The sequence below is a fragment of the Littorina saxatilis genome, linkage group LG10, assembly GCF_037325665.1.
Source record: "Littorina saxatilis isolate snail1 linkage group LG10, US_GU_Lsax_2.0, whole genome shotgun sequence".
NCBI lineage: Eukaryota > Metazoa > Mollusca > Gastropoda > Littorinimorpha > Littorinidae > Littorina > Littorina saxatilis.
This window is the reverse complement of record NC_090254.1, coordinates 26,519,556-26,531,862: the sequence shown is the minus strand read 5'-3', so window position 1 is coordinate 26,531,862 and position 12,307 is coordinate 26,519,556. Positions and strand designations below refer to the sequence as shown.

Genomic DNA, 12,307 nt, shown 5'->3' with positions numbered 1-12,307 from the left:
AAAAACTTTAGAGTATGCAATTTTTAAGAGTCCTCGATCAACTCAACTCAGTTTAAGTCTCTCGCCTTGCCGCTTAATTACCAGCTTGACACATATTGTTTTTAATCTCTGATATCATTTATCAGTTAGGTGTTTTCCAAACATGTCTTCTTGTTTTAGTATTTTACTCTGCATGGAATAAGACCGGAATTAACATTTTAGTCTTAAGTCGAGTGAGTTAGGGCGAGCATCATCTTGCAACGAGGATATTTCTAGGATTTATTTACAATTCTAAGAGCAGCATACACGTGAAGGAGAGTTTTATTCTTAATAACGATTTAATTAAGTGTGATCAGAACGATGTATACAGATTTAATGTGTGCTATGCTTTCACTCTTTAACAGCGGCCAGCTTGCCTGGTCTTTGAATAACAATTAACAGAGCTGCAATTTTCATGAAAAACTAATGTCTCTCGTAAACTCTAACAGGAACAGTCCAGACAATAAATTGATGGTATACTGCTTTGTTGTGGAAGACAACAGCATCCCTGATTTTTTTTAGCACGTAGATTTCTACAAAATTATTGTTTTCAACTAAACACTTTTACCGGAACTTTTCGGTATAAATATGACTGTTCTTTGTTGATCTCAGCTACACGCTAATGAGATATCGTCGGATTCTGGGAAGAAGACAAAAATATATGTGATAATACAGCTACACTTTTGATGAAATTTGACAGGAATTTATCGGTAGAAATCTAACCTATACTATGTTTTATCTCTCTAACAGCAGCATGCATGATGTCACGGGATTTTTGGGGTGAGCGTTAATTAATTGATCATGTCCTTCAATGGCGTTTGGTGCAGCACTTCCGTCTGTTTAGTGAAAACTGTTTTCTGTCCCACACTTCTTGTCTCACTCGTCACTATGCACCAGTCGGAGTTGCCTCTCCTTTCTTTCTTCTCTTATTCAGTTGATAGATTGTTGTCACTATTGGTTGATTGTTGTACTTCTTTCTCGAGGGTTTCTTTTAGTATTTTATTGACTTTTATTTGTATTTTTTGTTTTCTTTTGTTTTATTAATCGTTTGGTCAAAACGGAACGAAACGCTTGATTTAGATGTGTTCTTCTTCTTTGTATTGTTTCATTTGATTTCGTATATATATTCAGTTCCTTTGTACATTTATTTTAAGAAGTTGTATGCTGTCTCTGAAGGTACAGAATTATACATATTTGTCCTGCAGTTTTAATAGTTCGATCAAATACGATTTTATTGTTTGTTTATTTTTCTATTATCGTTGTTTTATTCCGATCGATTTGTATTGTTAAGTAGCTCACTTTTTGTAAACCTATTTTACACTTTAAAGTGGTTTTTTTGTTAATGTTATTACATCGTTTGTGTCTTTGTTTGATAGAACTCGAAGATTCATTATTTAAAAATTATTTGCATTTCCTTTTTCAAGACTCCCTTTTATTTCTCTCTTGTAACGATATTAAAATCATTGTATAAATGTCAAGATAGAACAGAACTCCTCTTGCATTTCTGTGGTTATGTTCTATTTGTAGTTTATTAAGTCTCGGCCTTTCACAGAACTGCTCTTTTATGTTCTGTTCTTTGTTATAACTCTAGGTTTGCTGGCAAATGTTTCAATAGCTTTAGTTTTTAATATTTATTTGAACGCGGTAGATACTTTCTTTAAATGGATCCGTCCAAACAATTCTTTCTTCCATTGACCAATGAAATGAAATTGTGTCTGTAGCAGTTTAAAATCGTGTGGAAACTTTTTCTTTGGTATTTGTTTTTACATAAACAAAGTAGATTCGAAAGATGACAGTTAGTTCTATGTGATGTTTAAACCGCATGGGTGCAATTAGTTTGTTCTCCAGACTATATTCCTTCTTGATTCAGCATATCAGTTTCATACACAAAAGTGAAAATCTACAAACATAAGTTTTTAGAAAGCGGGACAATACAGATGCAGCCAAGCTGTAACTCTGTTTGCAAGAAGCATATTCCGCAGTATTTATTTTGTTTGGCATTGAAGCGTTCTGTCAACTACAAAAGATCAGATACACACAGTCAGACTGCCGTGATTCTTTTCTTACCTTCTAATTTGTGTGCACGATCGGTGTTCCGGACTCCTTTCTCAGATATCTTTCATATATTCCTCATTCATCACACTCGTATCCTCATGATTGTGCGAGGCCTCTCGATTTCTGTTGTCCTTTTATTTTTTATTTTTCTGTTGTTCGGTGGGGGTTTTTTGGGTTTTTTCGGAGATGCGGTGTCCCGTTTCATTTTCCTCGCTTGCTGTCTGGGGTTGATTAGCTCTCTGGCAAAGTGGGTGTTTACTCCTAAATGCCCCCCCTCCCCTCTCTCTCTCTCTCTCTCTCTCTCTCTCTCTCTCTCTCTCTCTCTCTCCCCCTCTCTGCCTACCTCTCTCTCTCCCTCTCTGCCTACCTCTCTCTCTCTCCCCTCTCTCTCTCTCTCTCTCTCTCTCTCTCTCTCTCTCACACACACTCTCCATCTCTCTCCCTCCTCTCTCTCTCTCACTCTCTCTCTCACCCCCTCTCTCTCTCTCACTCTCTCTCTCGCTCTCCCTCTCTCTCCCCCTGTCTCTCTTCCCCTCTCTCTCTTTCTCACTCTTTCTCTCATTATTGCTCTCTCTCCCCCTCTCTCTCTCATTCTTGCTCTCTCTCTCTTTCTTTCTCTCTCTCTCATTATTGCTCTCTTTCTCCTCTCTCTCTCTCTCTCTCTCTCTCTCTCTCTCTCTCTCTCTCTCTCTCTCTCTCTCTCTCTCTCTCTCTCTCTCTCTCTTTCTTTCTCTTTCTCTACATATATGTGGGGGATTTTCCACCTACCCTTATGCCCATGTGTACCTTTCTGCTGCTTTCCCAAAGGTGGATGGTAATAGTCCTTTTTGAACTAGAAAATCCTACTGTCATATATGTTTTAAAGTTAATATAAATAGAACGAGGAAAAAAAGGAGAAGAAAATACATTGAGATTGTTGTTTACTTTCGTCACACACTTTTGTCTTTAAGTAGCGAAATTGATTGATGGATTGATTGATTGATTGATTGATTGATTGGTGAATGGGTGGATTGATTAATTTAAAGAAGATCAGGTTTGACTGTGGTTGTCCGTGAGTACACCACAAAACAGTGACTGGTACTTTGTTTAAAATACTTACTATTAATTTTTTGGTTTGCCGTGGAAGTTAATTGACTTGATACATTAAGTACTCGCGCAAATTGCATTAAATAAATTCCACAGTTTTTCACATTTCTTAACTTTCACTTTTTTAATTTGTTTTTATTTTATTCCAAAGTCGAAATTTAAGGAACATCTTTTGAGTCTGTCATTCGTGGACAGACAAATGTTATCTCTCGCTCCACCAGTTATACTATTAACGCTTACAGGAATACCATTAGTGCACACAGCAACACACCTCACTAGATCTAAAACATCCCGAAAGTGTTTTTTCCAAACGCTATCCGGAGACTTTTAAGAACAGAATGGAATGATTATACCAATGGTGGCGAGAGAGGTGAAGGGAGGGGGAATGTTTACAGTGCCGTGTGCCGGGCTGTGAGCAGTACCCGCCAATGTTTAGCTCAGGCACCGTCGCGGCGGACGCGCCTCAGTTCTATGCAGAACACTGCACCCGCATTCAAGGAAACTGCACCGCGCTGTTCTGGACAACTGTCCTCACCTTCAAGTCAGAGGTGTAAGTTACACCGACCCTGGCGGCTAAGGCAAAGCCAAATGCTCGTCTCAAAACCGTGTACTGTCCGCGCCTGAAGTTACCCTACAGAAACGCCCTGACCTCTTTACTCGCTTTTTCTCCTTGTCTTTCTAAGCCTGGGAGCAAGCATTTCAAACAGCAGAACCCCCTCCCCCTCCACTCTTCTACCCTCTCCTCCCCCCTCCCCTCCCCCCTTTTTAAGACCTCCAAAACACTGAGATAATCAGGTCTTAAAAATGAAGATAACCTTAAAATGGAGGTAAATTTACTAAGGTTATGCACAGATCTGAAAAAAAACAATGTCTTAAATTTGTTTTGTTAAAGACTGAGCGGGCACACTCCTTTTCGTGTAAACTATTCAGCTCACCATCTCAGATCTGCTCAGGCTTTAACATGGGATGAGGCTGGGGGAGGGGGTGGGGTGTTCGACTCTGATGTCTTGCCACGCAACAGTGCTGTTGGCGAAGCTCTTTGCTAAGCCGGCCTTTTAACCCGTGGGGCTTTTGCAAGTCTGAATCCGGGAGGATTTTCTCGTTTTCCCTGATACTCGAGTCACCCTTAATTATTGTACTCTGACTGGCGGAAGATTCCACAGTAGCAATTGAAAGCCGTATCGGATTGTTGACGGCAAAAAGCGAGAGCGGGGCGGGGAGAGGAAAAGGCTGCTAAAAGATGCAACCTTAGTCTCTGTCGCCCTACTTTGCCTGATTCGCCTACAGCCACTCTTCAGTCTACACTACCCGGCTTAAGAAACACGCCACCCTCACCACACGTAAACGTGTTGTTTAAAAAAAATAAAATTGTTAGAGAGAAATTAATTCTTCAAGAAATGACCACTCTGCTCATTAAGCAGTCAGGCTGTTCACACTTGGTATATGTCCAAGTGGAAGGATCGCTTTATGCCTTGTAAAAAAGCCTGTACAGATCTGAGATTGTGAACAGAATCGTTTACACGGGAAGGACTCTGTTTTTAAAATACAAATACCCAGGAAACAAACAAACACTAAAAAATAGGACGAAAGAGGTTTCCAGTTGACTTTTAACTGACAGACTGCATTCTGAACGTTTTCTCTAATTTCCGACTCATATCCTATCTCTTTTTGTCCCCCCCTCGTGTTTGCTTACAAAGACAAACGTCCTTGCTTTCATTTTCTGCCTTAAAAGAAACCACACACACACACACACACACACACACACACACACACACACACACACACACACTGACACACACACACACTGACACACACACACACACACACACAAACAATCCGTCTTATCGACATTTGTCAAACTCGCCTTTTAAGTTGATGAAGATCAAGCTAATTGTCAGTACCGGGAAGTCTCCATTTGTACGTCGGTTTCTGCAGCCCTTCATTAGAGTGACATATGTCGAAGGGAGGTAACTCTATACCGCTTGCACAGTTGCTTCCCTTGAGCCTTCCGAGTATTGCTGCACGGAGAGCTGTCAATAATGTTCTGTCGTCAAATTTCTTGAGATGGCTTATTTTGATCTGCAGCAGATAACAGTTGTTTGAGATGAAGGGTTGTCAAGCAGAAAGACAAGTTGATAACTAAGATATCAAACGGAACCGGTCATTAAGTGAAAGCGACAGAAGTTGCTTTGAAATTGAACGTTGAGTCGTCTGCTTAGCGTATCAGTTACTTCCCCCTTACTCATTCTCGCATACATTTGTTGCAGAGAGACATGATATATATATAGTTTATTTTGTGATCTGTCATGTTTTTAAGTTTGTCAGTCTCAAAATTATCCATTGTTGAAGGGAACGTTCCTTTCTTACTTGTTTTCATGGCTGTGTCAGATGTGTTTGTTTTTACATTTAGTCAAGTTTTGACTAAATGTTTTAACGTAGAGGGGGGAATCGAGACGAGGGTCGTGGTGTATGTATGTATGTGTGTGTGTGTGTGTGTGTGTGTGTGTGTGTGTGTGTGTGTGTGTGTGTGTGTGTGTGTAGAGCGATTCAAAGAAAACTACTGGACAGATCTTCCTGAAACTTGACATGAGAGATCCTGAGTATGGTATCTCCAGACGTTTTTTTCATTTTTTTGTTAAATGTCTTTGATGACGTCATATCCGGCTTTTCGTGAAAGTTGAGACGGAACTGTCACGCTCTCATTTTTCAACCAAAATGGTTGAAATTTTGGACAAGTAATCTTCGACGAAGCCCGGACTTTGGTTTTGCATTTCAGCTTGGAGGCTTAAAATTTAACTAATGAGTTTGCTCATTAAAGTTGTCATTAAAATCGATTTTTCGCAAACAGATTTACAATTGATTGCATCGTATTCTTCATCACATTCTGAATCTAAAAATATATACATATGTCATGTTTACTCTTAAAATGTGATCACAATTAACGAAAATAGATTAATTAGTCTTCCGATTAAAATTTAAGAAATCGATCCAAAAATGATTTCATCTTATTCTTTATCATTTCCTGATTCCAAAAACATATAAATATGATAGGTTGTATTCAAAACAAGCTCAGAAAGCTAAAAAGAATACAGAAAAGCGCGCTTTCCTGCTTAGCACAATACGCTACCGCGCTAATCTGGCGTGTCAATATCACTACGTTTTGCACGTGGGAGGTGAGCGATTTCCTTCACGCGGGGATTGACGAAGCTGTACTGTCTTGGTGAAAAAATACAGTGCGTTCAGTTTCATCCCGTGAGTTCGACAGCTTGACTAAATGTAGTAATTTCGCCTTACGCGACTTGTTTTACAATAGTATCAATTTGGTTGTATTGGAAATGAATACAATTATGAATCAATACCCAACCAGGTAAATGATGAAATAAATCAATAAATACATGAATTAATTCATTCATTCTTTGATATTTGTTCGAATGAAGAAAAAGACACATCTGATTTTCTTGTCTTCATTTTGTTTTTTAACAATCGGTATTTTTGAAAGATACAAATTGACAATGTACATTCTTTCACTTCCTTTCCATCGACGACGCCGTGCTTAAAGATATAGCAAGCAAGCTTGGCTAAAGATGTTTGAGTTCTGAGTACTCCCCGCGGGTTAGGGGGAAGAATTTACCCGATGCTCCCCAGCATGTCGTAAGAGGCGACTAACGGATTCTGTTTCTCCTTTTACCCTTGTTAAGTGTTTCTTGTATAGAATATAGTCAATGTTTGTAAAGATTTTAGTCAAGCAGTATGTAAGAAATGTTAAGTCCTTTGTACTGGAAACTTGCATTCTCCCAGTAAGGTCATATATTGTACTACGTACGTTGCAAGCCCCTGGAGCAATTTTTTGATTAGTGCTTTTGTGAACAAGAAACAATTAACAAGTGGCTCTATCCCATCTCCCCCCTTTCCCCGTCGCGATATAACCTTGAACGGTTGAAAACAACGTTAAACACCAAATAAAGAAAGAAATAAAGAAAGAGTTTTGAGTTAGCTTTGGTTTGTCAGAGTGTACGAGCGTTCTGTCGTTTTCTTGTTCGTTTGCTTTTGCATACACGCAGACGATGACCACACATTATTCATCCTACTTTCCTTCTTTTCTCAGCCTTTTCATCTCTTTTCTCTACTTTTTCCATCTCCTAGAAAGTGACTACGAAGAGCTGTTATCATTATATTTTTTTCTCAACACCATGGACTCCTTAGTGTGTAGCGAGAAAGATTATGAGCATTTGAAATAAAAAGACACTAAAACTATGACAAATAGGTTCACACAGAGACAGTCCCACAACAATGAAAACAAAATAAAGAAAAAAACAAAGCCCTCGAGCAATGATAATAATAAAAAACATTAAATCCAAGAGCAAAGTATTCTAAAACAAAAACAAAAACATCCGTATCTTTAGTTATGTGAGAGCGAAAAAAAGTTTTGCAAGAGAGACTCTCGCGCGTTCCGAATTTTAATGGCCATTTAATTACAGCAAAAAGAGGAGATTAACAAGAAACGGATGTAAAAGTTCCCCGACGAAAAAAACTTACGTCTTGCCATAAACCCTCAAAACTTTTTCTTTGTACGGCTGTTTGCGTCTTTTTCAGTGATTTGTGAGCTATCAGTTAACGGCTTTTAACGCGTCTGGCTCTCTTTGACTCAGATTTAATGCTGTAATGTGCCGGATTACATTTTCACAAGAAGTCGGAATCACTTTCGTTATACCTACGGGAACAAAAATGATCGGAGATAAAAAGTGTCGCCGTCCACATGTTCCCTGGCTGTCAAGAGTCATAACTTTTCCTTTATGGCTTTAAAATCCGTGTTTGTCCTCCCCCCCCCCCCCCCCCCCAAAAAAAAAAAAATCATGTATGGTCTTTTTTTGTTTTTTTGTTTTTTTGTTCTATTTTTGTGTGCTATGTTACTGATCGGATAAAAAGGATCTGTCTCTCTGCGTCATGTGAAGAAAACTGTTATATACAGAGAAAGCAGGCTTTGTAGCTTGAACTAGACTTTGGTAGTCATGACGTCATCACTCTCACGGACACCGGCACGGTTGGCCTAGTGGTAAGGCGTCCGCCCCGTGATCGGGAGGTCGTGGGTTCGAACCCCGGCCTGGTCATACCTAAGACTTTAAAATTGGCAATCTAGTGGCTGCTCCGCCTGGCGTCTGGCATTATGGGGTTAGTGCTAGGACTGGTTGGTCCGGTGTCAGAATAATGTGACTGGGTGAGACATGAAGCCTGTGCTGCGACTTCTGTCTTGTGTGTGGCGCACGTTATATGTCAAAGCAGCACCGCCCTGATATGGCCCTTCGTGGTCGGCTGGGCGTTAAGCAAACAAACAAACAAACAAACTCTCACGGACTCAACGGCCTTCATTTTCTGTCTGAATAGCTTGAAGGAGGGAGGTGTTCTAGCCATATTTGCTGAGGGTTAATGTTCAACCCCAAATCGTGATGAAGAGTATTTTCCCCCAGTATATAGCACGTGCGTATTGGAAACATAAAGTTTCCTGCAGTCAAAGACTGTCATAGAAACAAGTATTGTTTCGTATACAAATTATGTTTCAGAAATCTGGGGAATGCCAGAAATCCATATATGACTGTTTCGGTTTATTTCTAAACAAAATTAGCATTACATGAACAAACCTTTCTTGTTTTTTGAGTAGTTGGTGTCAGAGATGAAAATCATGATACTCAAAAAGAACGAACTGTCAAATTTCCTTTCTCAGAAGACTACCACTATTTCTTTTAAAACGTGATTTAAAAATCAAAACTTGACCTGTCTTTTCTAAGATTGAATTAAAAAATGAAAACGACCACTGAACAAAGAGAACGCAGGTTGCACGAGCAAAGGGGCAAGGTGGCCTGCCCTTGGTTGTTACCTAGCTAAATTTGCTTCAGAAACAAAAGATTGGTTGTTTGTCGTTTGTCTTGCCATTTTTGAGCAGACGCATAGCTGTCTTTGAAATTTAATCCCAGTGGAGCGGCTCATCTCTCTCTCTCTCTCTCTCTCTCTCTCTCTCTCTCTCTCTCTCTCTCTCTCTCTCTCTCTCTCTCTCTCTCTCTCTCTCTCTCTTTCTCTCTCTCTCTCATTATTGCTCTCTTTCCCTCTCTCTCTCTTTCTCTCTTTCTCTCTCTGTCTCTCTCTCTCTCTCTCCCTCTCTCTCTCTCTCTCTCTCCCTCTCTCTCTCTCTCTCTCTCTGTCTCTCGCGTTCTCTCTCTCTCTCTCTCTCTCTCTCTCTCTCCCTCTCTCTCTCTCTCTCTCTCTCTCCCTCTCTCTCTCTCTCTCTCCCTCTCTCTCTCTCTCTCTCTCTCTCTCCCTCTCTCTCTCTCTCTCTCTCTCTCTCTCTCCCTCTCTCTCTCCCTCTCTCTCTCTCTCTCTCTCTCTCTCTCTTTCTCTCTCTCTCTCTGTCTCTCTCTCTCTCTCTCTCTCTGTCTCTCGCGTTCTCTCTCTCTCTCCCTCTCTCTCTCTCTCTCTCCCTCTCTCTCTCTCTCTCTCTCCCTCTCTCTCTCTCTCTCTCCCTCTTGCTTTCTCTCTCTCTCTTTGTCTCTCTTTCTGTCTCTCTCTCTCCCTCTCTCTCCCTCTCTCTCCTCTCTCTCTCCCTCTCTCTCTCCCTCTCTCTCTCTCTCTCTCTCCCTCTCTCTCTCTCTCTCTCTCTCTCCCTCTCTCTCTCTCTCTCTCTCTTTCTCTCTCTCTCTGTCTCTCTCTCTCTCTCTCTCTCTCTCTCTCTCGCTCTCTCTCTCTCTCTCTCTCTCGCTCTCTCTCTCTCTCGCGTTCTCTATCTTGCCTGCACACTCACAATTGTCCCTTATTGAATTTTCCAAATTTGTAATTGAATTGAATGTCTTGCCTAAAACGCTTAACATTTTTGATTAGCTTCATATGGAGCCCAACATGCGCGTGTCACGTGGAAGCACATTCATTTGTTCGCTGACACAAAGTTCTAAAGAAAGATTTCTTATCATTATTTTTAGAAAAAGTCAGCCATCAGGTACAACATGCTACAGTATTATGTTTGTTTGCAACGTACAGAGTATTTGTATTGGTATTTGAATACATTTGCTACATCTTCGACTAAATATTTAAAATATTTAAATTATAGAGGTTTTTTTCGCAAGTTTCCTATTATCTTTATAAACTGGTTGTTACAAGGTAAAGTTGGTTATTTTGCGCACGATTTAAATGTGTATTCATGTATGAATTGACTATTATATCTTTCTGTATGCAGCTTTAAATTAAATTGTGATTCTTTTTTAAGTTTATTTATTATTTTTTTGTTTATTTTGTGTTTTGTTTTAAGAAATAATGATCTCAAGGTAACAAAGTGGTTTCGTAATTTTCCCTCTTCGTAATTCTGCAATGAATATTTCACCAATTAATCTCTCTGGATTGGTGACTCTTGATTTCAGATATTTCATGATGTCCATTGTAGAAAAAAAGTAGTTTTCTTATTCGAAATCGAGCCTATCATGAACATTCCCTTCACAAAATAATCTTTCTTGTTTTTTTTCTTTTGTGATCACTGAGTTTGGACTGTCTACACTTAATATTTTGTGTCGAAAATCATCTGTCTTGCTTTTTCTAACTCTTGTTTGATTTGGAACTTGCGAATCTTACCTGCTTTGAACAGGTGTTCGATGATGCCCATTCTACAGAAAATAACAGTAGTTTTCTTATTTGTAATTTGTGACCCTCCACCACGAAATGAGTCGCATGTCACCTCATGCGGTTCTGCGCTAGGCATAATATAAGTCCGGGGGTGTCTAGTAACAGTGTGAGGGTCACCATAGTCACAGGCTTATAACTCGAAAAGTGTTCACTCTTTTCTAAAACGGTTTTCACCACTGGATAGATCGAGAATAAAAAACTCTTTAAGAAAATGTAAAAATATGAAAATCATGAAAAGGTGACATGCGACTCATTCCGTGGTGGAGGGTCACATTTGTAATTACTTAGAACCACAGTCCGTCATGTGTAAAAGAGTCGATTCACCATATCAAACCTGGCCCGACCCGACTTTGACATGATATAAATTAAACCATCCCTGCTTTTTGACACGTTGCCAACAGCAACAGTCTGGCTGTTTCTTGTGTAGAAAATGGGAGTTTGGGTGAAAAAAAATTCTTAAAAAGGCAACTGGTTGCCATGCTAGTACTTGGTGTTTTTCTTGAGCTCTTACTTAATATTGTTCTTTCTTTCTATGTTGCAGGAGCGTTGGGAGGGGAGGGAGGGGGCGTGGGAGGGGTGGGGGAGGTCCACAGAGGGGGTGTCGGAAGCGTGGCGAGCTATTGCCGCACCTCCAGTGCCGGTAGTCTCAGTGGGCCCCCCACCCCCACCACGGGCGTCCCCCCCACCGCCCCCGGCGCCAACCCCAACACCCCTCTTGTCATCCCGCAGCCCGTCAAGCCGCAGTCCCGGGTCAACAAGACCTACCAGTGTAAAATGTGTGATCAGGTGAGTGTAAAAAGTGTAAATTAGTGAACATTAATAGTTTTCATGGCATACAACTATTCGGTGGCATCCCGCAGCCTGTCCAGTTGCAATCCTGAGTCAGCAAGACCTATCAGTGTAAAATGTGTTATAAGGTGAGTGGAAACTGTGTACATTAATATGTGATCATGTGGTGTTGATCGTGTAAATTAATAGTTGTAGTATTATAAAACTATTCGTTGGCATCCCGCAGCCTGTCCAGTTGCAATCCTAAGTCAACTAGACCTACCAGTGTGAAATGTGTGATCAGGTGAATGTGAAACAGTGTAAATTGATGTGATCATGTGGTGTTAATCGTGTAAATTAAGAGTTGTAGTATTATAAAACTATTCGTTGGCATCCCGGAGCCTGTCCAGTTGCAATCCTGGGTCAATTAGACCTATCAGTGTAAAATGTGTGATCAGGTGAGTGGAAACAGTGTAAAATGTGTGATTATGTGGTGTTGATAGTGTACATTAATAGTTTTTGTGACATAAAACGAATCGTTGACATCCCGCAATCCTGTCCAGTTGCAATCCTGGGTCAACTAGACCTATCAGTGTAAAATGTGTGATCAGGTGAGTGTGAATGCAGTGTAAATTGATATGTGATCATGGGGTGTTGATAGTGTACATTAATAGTTTTAGTAGTATATAACACTATTCGTTGGCATCCCACAGCCTGCCCA

At 40.2% G+C, this 12,307-nt stretch overlaps 1 protein-coding gene across 1 annotated transcript in view; it reads left to right on the top strand.

Annotated features, from left to right (window-relative positions):
• Positions 1-12,307, top strand: part of LOC138979062 (zinc finger protein 835-like) — a 60,930-nt gene that overhangs the window by 18,097 nt on the left and 30,526 nt on the right. The window contains exon 2 of the mRNA XM_070351873.1: positions 11,360-11,604. Within this exon, the coding sequence (XP_070207974.1) occupies positions 11,360-11,604 (245 nt within the window). The remainder of the gene's footprint in view (positions 1-11,359; positions 11,605-12,307) is intronic.